We start from the raw sequence: 12,951 nt of genomic DNA on the forward strand, positions 1-12,951 counted from the left end.
AATGGAAAATCTAAATGACACACTTAGAGATCAATTTGTCCTTTCAACTGGAGCCCAAAGTCTCCTATTTTCTGGAGGTTTGTGATGAGGTAAACTGTCTTCAAAATAGCCTAAGTGTGAGAATTTCCTGTTCAAACCTAAAGTGACACATTGATGAGAAATCAACATTTTCCACTCTTGTTTCACTCTGAGCTTTCACAGGGTAGTCTGTGGAGGTCACAGAAATTGTTTATTCTTGTCCTAGATTTATGTTTTTAAATTTCTTCTTTTATTATCCAGCTATAGCAGGCCTCTTTTATGAGAGTAACCTGACCTCCCCACTAAATGATGCACGACTTTCTGGACAACAGAAGGTATGTGTCCCTCCTCTCCTGTCTCTCTACTATACCACCTCACTTAGTGGGAAATAACAAATGTTAAATGTAATGCAAGTGAGGTAGAATTAATATACAACAAAATCAAAGTAGAACATTGGTGTTTTTTAAAAATAATTCAGGGTAAAAAGCAATCATAAAACATGAAATATGTTGGAAGGTTTCTCAAAGTATTCAATTTATTGTCTGTAGGGAGTAGGTCAATTGCATACGCACTTGCATATTTGGGTTTGTAAATCAATATAATATTAAGTGAAACCCACAGACATCATGACAGGGAACAATTAGTTTGGGATTTTATAATCAGTAGAAGGTGGGTTTTTTGTATAATAATATGTTAATATATATTTTGCTCAACCTTTATAAATAGATTCTTGGAAAGGAATTCTTTGCATATCAAAAGCCAAACATAATTCCTCATACGTGTACTTAGATTCAATAAAAGCAGCCTGATTTTATAATAAAAATCAGGATGAGGTAGCTTCCTAAATGCTAATTTAAACTTAATTGTAAGTAATGAAAGAATTTTTTTAAAAATTGAACAAACACTGCAAAAAAGACGTACCATGCTAATTAAAGACATTTCTGCTTAATAAATTACTTAACAGGGTCTAACTGATATGAATTAGAAATGGTAACATAGAAATTGTGACTAAAATAATAATTAAAACTGATACTTATTGAGAACTTATAAGTGTCAGGTTGAGTACTCAGTGTTACATGCATTGTATATTACCTATTCTTATTTCCATTTTAGATTAGTAAAATAGGTTACTAGATACTAAATCATTTTTTAAAGGTCACACTCTTGTAAGTTTCAAAGCCATAATTTATTTCCAGGTCTTTCTGACTACTGTGTCCATTGACTGAATTATTAAGTTATGTTATCTGGATTTTTTATAAGTAATTTTTATAAGTAAGTACCATCACTTATACAACTAAAATGACCTTTACTAACTTTGACACCTATAGGATCTTTCTGGAAGTTTGAACTAACAGTGTTCTTCCATAAATTACTTATATTTGTTTATTATTTTGTGGGTTCATATCTTAGCCATTAAGTCAATTATCAATTACTTTTGTAAACTAAGTATTTTTTAGTCTTTTTCTGTTGTCTTATTTTCAATATTGTCTAGGTTATATATAAGTTTAGTGTATCATGTAACATTTTCCAATACATGAAGTATTTCCTCAATTTTTAATGTCTTCTCAGTGCTCCTCAACCATTCAAAATAATGACCATTTGGTAACACTTTTAATAAGTAAATGTAAGTCACCAAATAATGTAATTTAGTGTAGGAAATTGTTGTACATGCCAACATTACTGTTTCCCCATTTTTAAAATACTCTATCTTTAACCATTACTGGATTTCAAAATTATCATAAATATAGGTGAATCTCTCTTTTCTAATAAAACATTTTAATTTTAATACAAGCATTATAATGGTGTTAAAATATTTCTGTGGAACCTGACTAGGATATTATTAGTTATGAACTTCTTTATTCCTCCCTAATTTATTGCTTTTCATTATTTCAACCAAAATATATTGTCAAATGTAGAATAACTTAAAAAAAAAAGTATTCAACCATGAGACACTTGCTTAAAGCTCTAAGGAATTTAGAACCAGGCCTTAAGATTGTTCTACTGCCAAGTGAGCACTAAACTCTGCCCCGCCCATTTTACTGTATAAGGATCTCATCTTACTCATATACCATTCATTCCTAAGTACACTTAGAGCACTGTTTGATATAATTCAGCTGCAGAGATGAATAACCAAGGAGTAACCTATGCAGAACTGAAGGTAGCCAAGAACTCAAAGAGGCAGCAAATAAAACCTAAGGGAACTAAAAGTTCCATTTCAATAACTGAGCAGGAAATAACCTATGCAGAATTAAATCAAAATACTTCTCAGAATCTTCGAGGGAATGACAAGAACTACCACTGCAAAGGTAAAACATTTAATAGTCACATGGTGGAACTGTTCTAGGATATGCAGCTGGGGTACAGAGGTTGGAGAAAGAGTAGGTGATAAGTTCACATATTTTTCATTTTGAGGAAGAGAACTTAAAGTTGGATATGGTATTCTAATGTGAAATTGGAGGACTACTTTTATTCTCGCATTGCTGTAATTTGTAGTCTTTGATCAACAACTCATGAAGCGTTATATATGCTGAAAATGCAATGGTATATTCTAAGAGAAAGATTATAGTGGTAGAAATGGTCTTGGGGTCCAAGTTTTTATGTATAACTCCCTGTTTATGTGGGTTCTCTTGTTTGTAAACTTTCTAAACAACTGTCACCATCACTCTTTTCTCAGTGTTTCCTTTTCTTTCCCTGTAGATTTACCATCACCTCCAGAGAAGCTCATCGCTGGGGTTCTGGGAATCATCTGCCTTGTTTTGATGTCCAGTGTGGTAACAATGATAGTTTTTACTCCCTGTAAGTAGATTTTTGAAAAATTGTAAGGGAACTTTACACTTTAATGATGGTCAGTGTCTCTAAACACTTCATAATATTATGGAATGGGCCTCTCATTAAAATGTATGTGTTTAGACTAAATGTGGAATGGTTATTCTGAATTTGTCAAAAGTATACAACACAATAATTACAGAGTATGTATATGTATATTCTGATTTCATAACTCAAAAGCATGCTTTAGGAGATTGAAAGATCTTATTGAGAAATACAAATTAATTCTTGAGATTGGTTAAAACAAATACTATACAAGGTGCTGATCTGTTCCTTTAGGCTTTTGAAATATTTTTTCAACCAAACCTTCATTACTTAATTTTTCTTGGTAAAATCAATTTTATTCCAGATTATTCTAATCCTAAGCAATAAACCAAATTTTAACTCAGAAACTACAATCATTATGATTTATTTAGATCAATATTAACTTTTATAATGATTAATTTTGTAGCTACTGTAATACGGGAGCAGAATAACTCCTCTCCGATAAAAAGGCTCCAGAAAGGTACATAATTATTTTCAAAGTTCTGATATAAATACAGTTTGTATTTTGTCTGTATCTTAGGCTAGTGAAAATAAGAATAGATTTTGGGGTAGAACATAAATTACAAAATCGGGCAACAAATATTCATAAATAATGATTATAGGGGAGTGTTTCTCCCTATGCAAACATATGATCACCATACCCACTGTTGCCATTTGGTTCAAATTTCCTCCCTCTGTAATATGATAAGAGACAAATAACTTTGCTATTCTAAAACAGAGGTTTCATTTTTTTATTTTCAGGACATATAAAGAGTGGCTATTTCTGTGTGTTTGCATTATATGGAGACATAAATTGGGGGGGGGAGAGATTGACCCTTCTCTGTGAATGTATGAGTGTGGTTTGTTTTATATGCACCAGCCTTGAGGGTGCATAGATATGTTTTATATATATGCACACATATATATTTATACCTATGCATATATGTAAGTTAATTTTCATTTTTTAAAATTCATATTGTTTTTAGATAATAATTCACAATCTTTCTTCAGAATGTCATTCTGGTCATTGTCCAAAAGAGTGGTTTACATATTCCAACAATTGCTATTATATTCATTTTGAAAAAAAAACATGGAATGAGAGTGTGGCAGCCTGTGCTACTAAGAACTCTACTCTGCTTTATATAGATAATGAAGAAGAAATGGTAAGATATTAAATGTTGCAAACACTTTGTTAAAGGCTTGATTCAGTCAAAATTATATTTGTTAGGATTCACTTGTGTTTTTGTACATATTTGTAGTTTAAGGCCTATTAATGTTCCATTAAAAAACAGAATACAACTTTATGATATTCTATTTATATGTTTATACCATTAATACACGTTTGATAATTTCCAGTTCTTGCTTTTCATAAAAAAACATGTTTCTACAAATGCTATTATTTTCTAAAATAAACTGTGCTATTTAATTTTACAATATATAAAGGAAAATAAACATATCATGATTTTGCATATTGATCACAAAATGTATAGAACCATGTAATTGCATATCAGATCATGGAATAGAAGTTTCCACTTCACAGCAGCCCCACTCCTCTGTATTCTCTCATCACTTCTCCACCCTCCTTGTATACCCACTGTCCTGACTTTTGATATTATAGAATCTCTTTGCTTGTTTTTGAACTTCATATACATGGAATCATAGAGTATGCATTTTTCTTCCTGTCTCCTCTCACCCCCATATGCTATTTTTGAAATTCATCCATATTATTGCATTTATGTGTAGTTTGTAAATTTCCACTGCTCATTATGTAAATATAACATTTAAAATGCAATCTATCCAATGTCTCTGGGTAGAGATGGAGTTTTATGCCCTCAGGGATAAAGAGGCTTCCTGGGTTCAGTACTTTTAGTCGTGGGATCCCCTTTGCTGGTCCCACCTCCACCTCTACCCCCCAACTCTGGTATCTCTCGGTGGGGGTGAGGAGAAGCATTTACTCTGGCTGCTTCTTGTTAGCAAGTGTCCTGCTGGATCACCTTGTAAGGCTCACCTGGTGTTGCCCACAGGATTCCCCTGAACACCGAGGAGGAATGGCTAGGCTGGGTGTTGGGAAGCAGCAGGCCTAGGTCACTTTCTTTGGTTGGGTGGCAGATATAAGATGCCCCTAATAGTTGTTCCTTAACCTCAGGGTCGCAAACCATTTCACCCTTCTCTTTCCACCTTTCAGAGTTCTCCTTGACTTGTGTCTTTCATTAGTTCCAGTGTTTACAGTTGTACTTAGCAGGACGCAGCTGAGAGAAATGAGTCTCTGACTCCTTGTCTGGTCCATTGGATTCCAGCAACACAGAAACAGAGTGATTGGGGGTTGATCTAGTCAAAGAATGGTGTGATCTTTGGCTTTCGTGTCACTTATTTTCTCAATTTCATTCCCTTAATTTCCTTCTAAAACCGAAACTCTGAGAAACATAGAAGAGAAATCCATTGATATAGTCACAGTATCCTGAGAAATGGATGTCACGGAATCTAAAAGCTTATTTAAAGCCTTGCTATGTTAGTTTTGACAACATGGGTAACAATTGAATTACATGAATCAGAATTTTCTTTATTAACCTAAGAAAAACAGTGAAACTGCTAAGCATAACTGTTTGAGTTAATTTTACATCAAAAGTACAGATCTTGGTTAATGTTTTTGACAATATTAAAACTTTCAACTTTAATATATTTTTAGTGTTAGATGAGACTCTAACACTCTCATTTTGTTCAGAAAACTAAGGATCCTATGAAAGAACACACTACTTGCCTTTGAAAAATTAATAAAAATCTTTCATAATGACTATTTAAGTGAAAATTCTTTATTTTTGGCTAGAAATTCCTGATGTCCCTATCAATTATGTCATGGATTTCAGTCTTTCGTAAAGGCCATGATCATCCATGGATGTGGCTAAATGGTTCAACTTACAAACTACAGTAAGTTTTTTAAAATAATACTGTATAGAGGAGGAAAAGATTAAAAATAAAAATTTTAAGAATAATATTAAAACATTTGTTTTAGTTGAATTATAGAAAGATGAAGGAAGATGTTGAAAGTTAATAAAATGTTGATATAATTATTAAAGAATGGGCTACTCAGTAGCCCATTTCCTTAATAACAAGCTCTTACTAAAATTATATTAAAAAATCATTACCCATTTTCAAAATATCTTTTATTACAGTGACATAGAAAATGCTATTGTTTCGTGAGTTGTCCTCATATGATATAACAGAATTGTGCATTTTTTTCCATTACAGTATAACAGACTCATCACCTCATAAACGTAACTGTGCTCTGCTATATCCAGATGGCATTAAATCAGACAGTTGTGAGTTTCCACATACATATAATTGCAAGGATCAGCTTGAGAAAACATGAGTTTGGATGCTGTTGAGTAACTTTATCTTTTATGAAATGGAAATAATATTATGATTATATAAATTTTAAAATGAATTATATTGAAATATAATATGCACACCAAAAAGTATGGATATCATTACTTTTGCGTCTGGCTTTTTTTACTCTACATTATTTTTATGGCCTTCAACCTTTGTAAAAGATCACATGTTGTGTGAGTCCATTTATATGAAATATCAAGAAGAGGGAAACCTATTCTAGAGGCAGAGAGTAGATTGTTGGTTACCAAGGGTTACCATAGAGCAGAGGTAGGATTGGAAAATGACTTCTAATGGTTACTATGTTTCTTCTGGGGGCAATGAAAATGTCTAGAGTGTGTTAGTGTTGATTGTAAACTCTGAATATACTAAAGAAAAAAAATCACTGATTTATACACTTTAAGTGGATAAATTTTATGCCATGTAAATTACACCTCAATAAAGCTGTTTTAAAAAAAAATCCTGCAATTATGTTTGGGATTGCATTTAATCTTCAAAGTAATTTGTAAAGATAGTCATCTTTACAATATTGGCTCCTCCAGTCAATATCATGCTTTATCTCTCTATGAATTAGGTTTTCTTTAAATTCTCCCTATTATATTTTGTATTTTTCTATATTGAGTTCTTAAAGATACATGGGTATTTCACTCTCATGCTTTCCTTATTTGAAAATTTTTAGTAAGTTTTGCTGCTGTAAACAGTAATACAATGAGGTTTACATATTGGTCTTATAGCCAATGATTTCTCTGACTTTATGTATTAATTCTGTCATTTCAAATATATAGTCTTCTGGATTTTTATATTACAGCGATTGCATTTGTAAATAATCACACTTTATTTCTTCTTTCCAGATGCAATTTTTTTTCTTGACTTATTTTTATAGGCTAGGATTTTATTTCCAATGTTGAATAGAAGGTACAGTAAAGGTTCTATATGTATCCTTTTCTATTTTCAAGGAAAAGATTTCAATATTTCATCAATATGAGGTTCATCTTAAGGTTTTTATTATCATAAGTTTCTCATATGAAAACAATTCCATAATATTCTCATTTTTCAAACAAATTTTATAATCAATTGACGTTACATTTGTATTATTTTTCCATCAGTTGGAATGATAAATATTTTCTCTGTATAATGATTATGAAGTAAATTACCTTTATTTCTTTCATATGTTAAACCAGTCTTGCATTTTGAAGTAAAATCACAATGATCATGTGTTGTCCTTTTTTTAAAAAATCAATGCATATATTATATCTATGTCAAGTTAGATAAAGTTTTTCTTTATCTGTGTTCCCAAAGAGATTTGACTGAGTTTTCATTTATGTTATGTACTTGACAAGCTGTTACCAAGGCTATTATTAGGAAGTATTTCCTTTTCTTTTACCTGGAGCTTTGTGAAAGAGTACTGCTACATTTTCAAGTGTTATTATTCACTACCAATGCCATCTGAGCTTCTAGAACTTTTTTGTGGGAAGGTTTATATAACGAACTCAATTTCTTTACAATATGTGTTAGGTTTACTCAGGTTTCTATTTGTTGTGATGCATACTGGTAATTTGCAATTTAGGATTTTTCTATTTTTTATAGATACTAAAATGTTTTCATAATATTGCTTTTTAATCTGTTTGATATCTGTAAAAACCACATGGTATCCCCATATTTATTATAGACATAAAAGACTTGTTTCTTCTCAAAAAAATTTTTTTTTTGGCCACACCGCATGGCTTGTGGGATCTTAGTTTCCTGACCAGGGAATGAACCCGAGGCCTCGGCAGTGAGAGCACGTTGTCCTAACCACTGAACCGTCAGGGATTCCCTCTCCTCACCTTTCTTTCAGCAGTCTTTTATCAATTTTGTTAAATGTTTTCAATGAGAATACATTTGGTCTTGCTCCTCTCTATTGTAATTTTGTTATTTGTCTTGATTTTGTACTATTTATTTTTTTCTTCCTTCTACTTCGTTTGGTTTTAATTTCACCTAAATTTAGCTTTTCCATTTTAATTTCTTGTGATGCATGCTTGAATTTCTGCTTTGTTTTGTTTTATTTAGTTTGTAAGGTAAGCATTTAAGGCAATCAATACTTCATAAAACAGACATTTGGTTTTATATTTTCCTTGTAATTCTTATAAAAATTTTGAACGTTCATTGTGGTCATTTCTATGGTCCATCTGTTACTTAGACATTTATTACTGAATTTAACACCATATAAGGATTTTCAAATTTTTGGTTATTGACTTCTGCATATAGTAAAGAGCATTCTATTTGGTTAGAGAACTTTCTGTGAAGCTAGAAATATTCCACATCTTTGTTAAAAGTGGCTGGTGTGAAAGAGGAACCAATATTAAAATATTATTTTTTTAACTAATTAAAATTAAATTTGAATACCCACATTTCAAATGCCCACTTGCCAAACTTGGCTAGCAGCTACTGCAGTGACACCACTTCTATATTTTTATATGAATATGCTTGGAAATATGACTTATAGTGTATTTTTTGAAAATTTCTATGTAAAAAAATATGAATAGTCCATACAAGTATATAGTATGTGTTCTACATATATGTATTGATTAGTTGTCTAGTTTAAATCTTTCTTTAGCCTTACTGATATCTGCTTGTTTGTAAACAGTGAGAGAGAATTGTTTAAATCTCTATTTGTAATAGTTCACTTTTTTCAAACTTATGTTGAACTTGTATTATTAAGTACATAAAGGTTTTTTTTAAAACATTGCTAATAGTTTAGATACTCTATCTATCATTATGAAACATGCTTCATTATTTCCAATACGGTTTTTGCCTTCTATTATAACAGTATACTAACTATAGCAATTTTCTACTGGCTTGTGTTGCATGGTATATTTTTCATCTTTTTACTTTCCTCTTTCTTTAGGCTTTTGTTAAAGGAGTTTCTCATTAAGATGGTGAACAGTTATTTTAAATATAAATATTCTTAGAATTTAAATTGGAAGTTATTCTATATTTAACATAATTTAAAAATTATTATAAGATATATTTACACATATTCTTTATATATAAGTATGTATAGTATATAATGTATGTATATATATAATTAATTAAGTATAATATTGTTAGCCTTAATCAGAGATGAATGCTACCATTTCTTTGAACTCCACTTTTTTGTTGTTTTCTTTTTATCTTTCACAATAACTATTTTAACTGTCCTCTGTAAGAGGTTGTCAGTTTAATATGTTTTAAATATTATGTTATTAGTGCCCCACGTTTTACAGCATAAGTTAACTCATAAAAGTCTAACAAATTAGTACCTTTATCTTTTCTCAAAAAGTGAAAAGACATAACTACCTTCTACATTTATTTACTGCTTATGCCGTACTTGCTCCCTTGAATTTGAATACAAATATGTATTTTAAAATTTGAAACTTTATTGTTAACATTTTGTTGACTCAATATCCATTTAAATATATCCACATAATTTTTTCAACTCTTCTTTCCCTTCTGCATATCCAGGTATTCACTTAGAATAAAGGTTTCTTTTTTTTTAATACATCTTTATTGGAGTATAATTGCTTCACAATGCTGTGTTAGTTTTGTTGTACAACAAAGCAAATCATCCATATGCATACATATGCCCCCATATCCCCTCCTTCTAGAGCCTCCCTCCCACCCTCCCTATCCCACCTCTCTAGGTGGTCACAAAACATGGAGCTGATCTTCCTGTGTATGCAGCTATTTCCCACTAGCTATTTTACATTTGGTAGTGTATATATGTCAATACTTCTCTCACTTTGCCCCAGCTTCCCCTCCCAACCCTGTGTCCTCAAGTCCATTCTCTATGTCTGTGTCTTTATTATTGGCCTGCCGCTAGGTTCATCAGTACCATTTTTTTAAAAATTCCATATATATGTGTTAGCATATGGTATTTGTTTTTCTCTTTCTGACAGTTTATTCTGTATGGCAGACTCTAGGTCCATCCACCTCAAATAACTCAATTTCGTTTCTTTTTATGGCTGAGTAATATTCCATTGTATATGTATGCAACATTTTCTTTACCCATTCATCTGTCAATGGACACGTAGGTTGCTTCCATGTCCTGGCTATTGTAAATAGTGCTGCAATGAACACTGTGGTACATGACTCTTTTTGAATTATGGTTTTCTCAGGGTATATGCCCAGTAGTGGGGTTGCTGGGTCATATGGTATTTCTATTTTTTGTAATTTTTTAAATTAATTAATTAATTTATTTTTGGCTGCTTTGGGTCTTTGTTGCTGCATGCAGGCTTTCTCTAGTTGCAGCGAATGGGGGCTCTTCTTTGTTGTGGTGCGTGGTTTCTCACTGCGGTGGCTTCTCTTATTGTGGAGCACAGGCTCTAGGCATGCAGGCTTCAGTTGTTGTGGCACGCAGGCTCAGTAGTTGTGGTGCTTGGGCTTAGTTGCTCCATGCCATGTGGGATCTTCCTGGATCAGGGCTTGAACCCATGTTCCCTACATTGGCAGGTGGATTCTTAATCACTGTGCCACCAGGGAAGTCCTTATTTTTAGTTTTTTAAGGAATCTCCATACTGTTCTCCATAGTGATTATATCAATTTACATTCCCACTAACAGTGCAAGAGGGTTCCATTTTCACCACACCCTTTCCAACATTTACTGTTTCTAGATTTCTTGATAATGTCCATTCTGACTGGTGTGAGGTGATACCTCATTGTAGTTTTGATTTGTATTTCTGTAATAATTAGTGATGTTGAGCATGTTTTCATGTGCCTCTTGGCCATCTGTATGTCTTCTTTGGTGAAATGTCTATGTAGGTCTTCCACCCATTTTTAAATTGGGTTGTTTGTTTTTTTGATATTGAGCTTCATGAGCTGTTTGTATATTTTGGAGATTGATCCTTTGTCCATTGTTTCATTTGCAAATATTTTCTCCCATTCTGTGGGTTGTCTTTTTGTCTTGTTTATGGTTTCCTTTGCTGTGCACAAGCTTTTAAGTTTAGTTAGGTCCCATTTGTTTATTTTTATTTCCATTACTCTAGGAGGTAGGTCAAAAAAATCTTGCTGTGGTTTATGTCAAAGAGTGTTTTTCCTATGTTTTCCTCTAAGAGTTTTGTAGTGTCCGGTCTTACATTTAGGTCTTTAATCCATTTAGAATTTATTTTTATGTATGTTGTTAGGTAGTGTTCTAATTTCATTTTTTTACATGTAGCTGTCCAGTTTTCCCAGCATCACTTATTGAAGAGGCTGTCTTTTCTCCATTGTATATTCTTGCCTCCTTTGTCATAAATTAGGTGAGCATATGTGCGTGGGTTTATCTCTGGGTTTTCTATCCTGTACCATTGATCTTTATTTCTGTTTTTGTGCCAGTACCATACTATCTTTATTACTGTAGCTTTGTAGTATAGTTTGAAGTCAGGGAGCCTGATTCCTCCAGCACCATTTTTCTTTCTCAAGATTGTTTTGACTATTTGGGGTCTTTTGTGTTTCCATACAAGTTGTAAAAATTTTTGTTCTAATTCTATGAAGAATGCCATTGGTAGTTTCAAAGGGATTGCATTGAATCTATAGATTGCTTTGGGTATTATAGTCATTTTCACAATATTGATTCTTCCAATCCAAAGCATGGTATATTTCTCCATCTGTTTATGTCATCTTTGATTTCTTTCATCAGTTTTTTATAGTTTTCTGAGTACAAGTCTTTCGCCCCCTTAGGTAGGTTTATTCCTAGGTATTTTATTCTTTTTGTTATGATGGTAAATGGGATTGTTTCCTTAATTTCTCTTTCTGATTCTTCTATTTTAGTGTATAGGAATGCCAGAGATTTCTGTGTATTAATTTTGTATCTTGAAACCTTACCAAGTTCATTGATTAGTTCTAGTAGTTTTCTGTGGCATCTTTAGGATTTTCTATGTATAGTATCATGTCATCTGTAAACAGTGACAGTTTTACTTCTTCCTTTCCAATTTGTATTCCGTTTATTTCTTTTTCTTCTCTGATTGCCATGGCTAGGACTTCCAAATTATGTTGAATAAGAGTGACAAGAGTGGACATCCTTGTCTTGTTCCTGATCTTAGTGGAAATGCTTCCAGGTTTTCACCATTGAATATGATGTTTCCTATGTGTTTGTCATATATGGCCTTTATTATGTTGAGGTAGGTTCCCTCTATGTCCATTTTCTGGAGAGTTTTTATCATAAATCAGTGTTGAATTTTGCCAAAAGTTTTTTCTGCATCTATAGAGATGATCATATGGTTTTTATTCGTTAATTTGTTGATATGGTGTATCACATTGATTGATTTGCATATATTGAAGAATTCTTGCATTCCTGGGGTAAATCCCACTTGATGGTTGTGTATGATCCTTTTAATATGTTGTTGGATTCTGTTTGCTAGTATCTTGTTCAGGATTTTTGCATCTATGTTCATCAGTGATATTGGTCTCTAATTTTCTTTTTTTGGATATCTTTTTCTGGTTTTGGTATCAGGGTGATGGTGGCTTCATAGAATGAATTTGGGAGTGTTCCTCTCTCTGCAATTTTTTGGAAGAGTTTGAGAAGGATCGGTGTTATCTCTTCTTTAAATGTTTGATAGAATTTGTCTGTGAAGCCATCTGGTCCTGGACTTTTGTTTGTTTGAAGATTTTAAATTACAGTTTCAATTTCATTGCTTGTGATAGGTTTGTTTATATTTTTTAATTCTTTCTGGTTCTGTCTTGGAAAATTGTACCTTTCCAAGA

The 12,951-nt window shown here is 32.2% G+C and overlaps 1 protein-coding gene across 1 annotated transcript; it reads left to right on the forward strand.

Annotated features, from left to right (window-relative positions):
- Positions 1-2,140: 2,140 nt before the first annotated feature.
- On the forward strand, positions 2,141-6,712 carry LOC309812372 (NKG2-A/NKG2-B type II integral membrane protein-like; the record flags this gene model as incomplete). Its single annotated transcript, XM_082636102.1, has 6 exons — positions 2,141-2,324; positions 2,716-2,814; positions 3,296-3,349; positions 3,880-4,031; positions 5,693-5,793; positions 6,115-6,712. 6 exons carry the CDS (start codon positions 2,141-2,143, stop codon positions 6,233-6,235), a joined length of 711 nt encoding a protein of 236 aa, XP_082492228.1. The 3' UTR covers positions 6,236-6,712.
- Between the last annotated feature and the right edge of the window lie 6,239 nt (positions 6,713-12,951).

The sequence above is a fragment of the Mesoplodon mirus genome (genome assembly GCF_964341445.2).
Source record: "Mesoplodon mirus genome assembly, chromosome: 11".
NCBI classification, from domain to species: Eukaryota; Metazoa; Chordata; class Mammalia; order Artiodactyla; family Ziphiidae; genus Mesoplodon; species Mesoplodon mirus.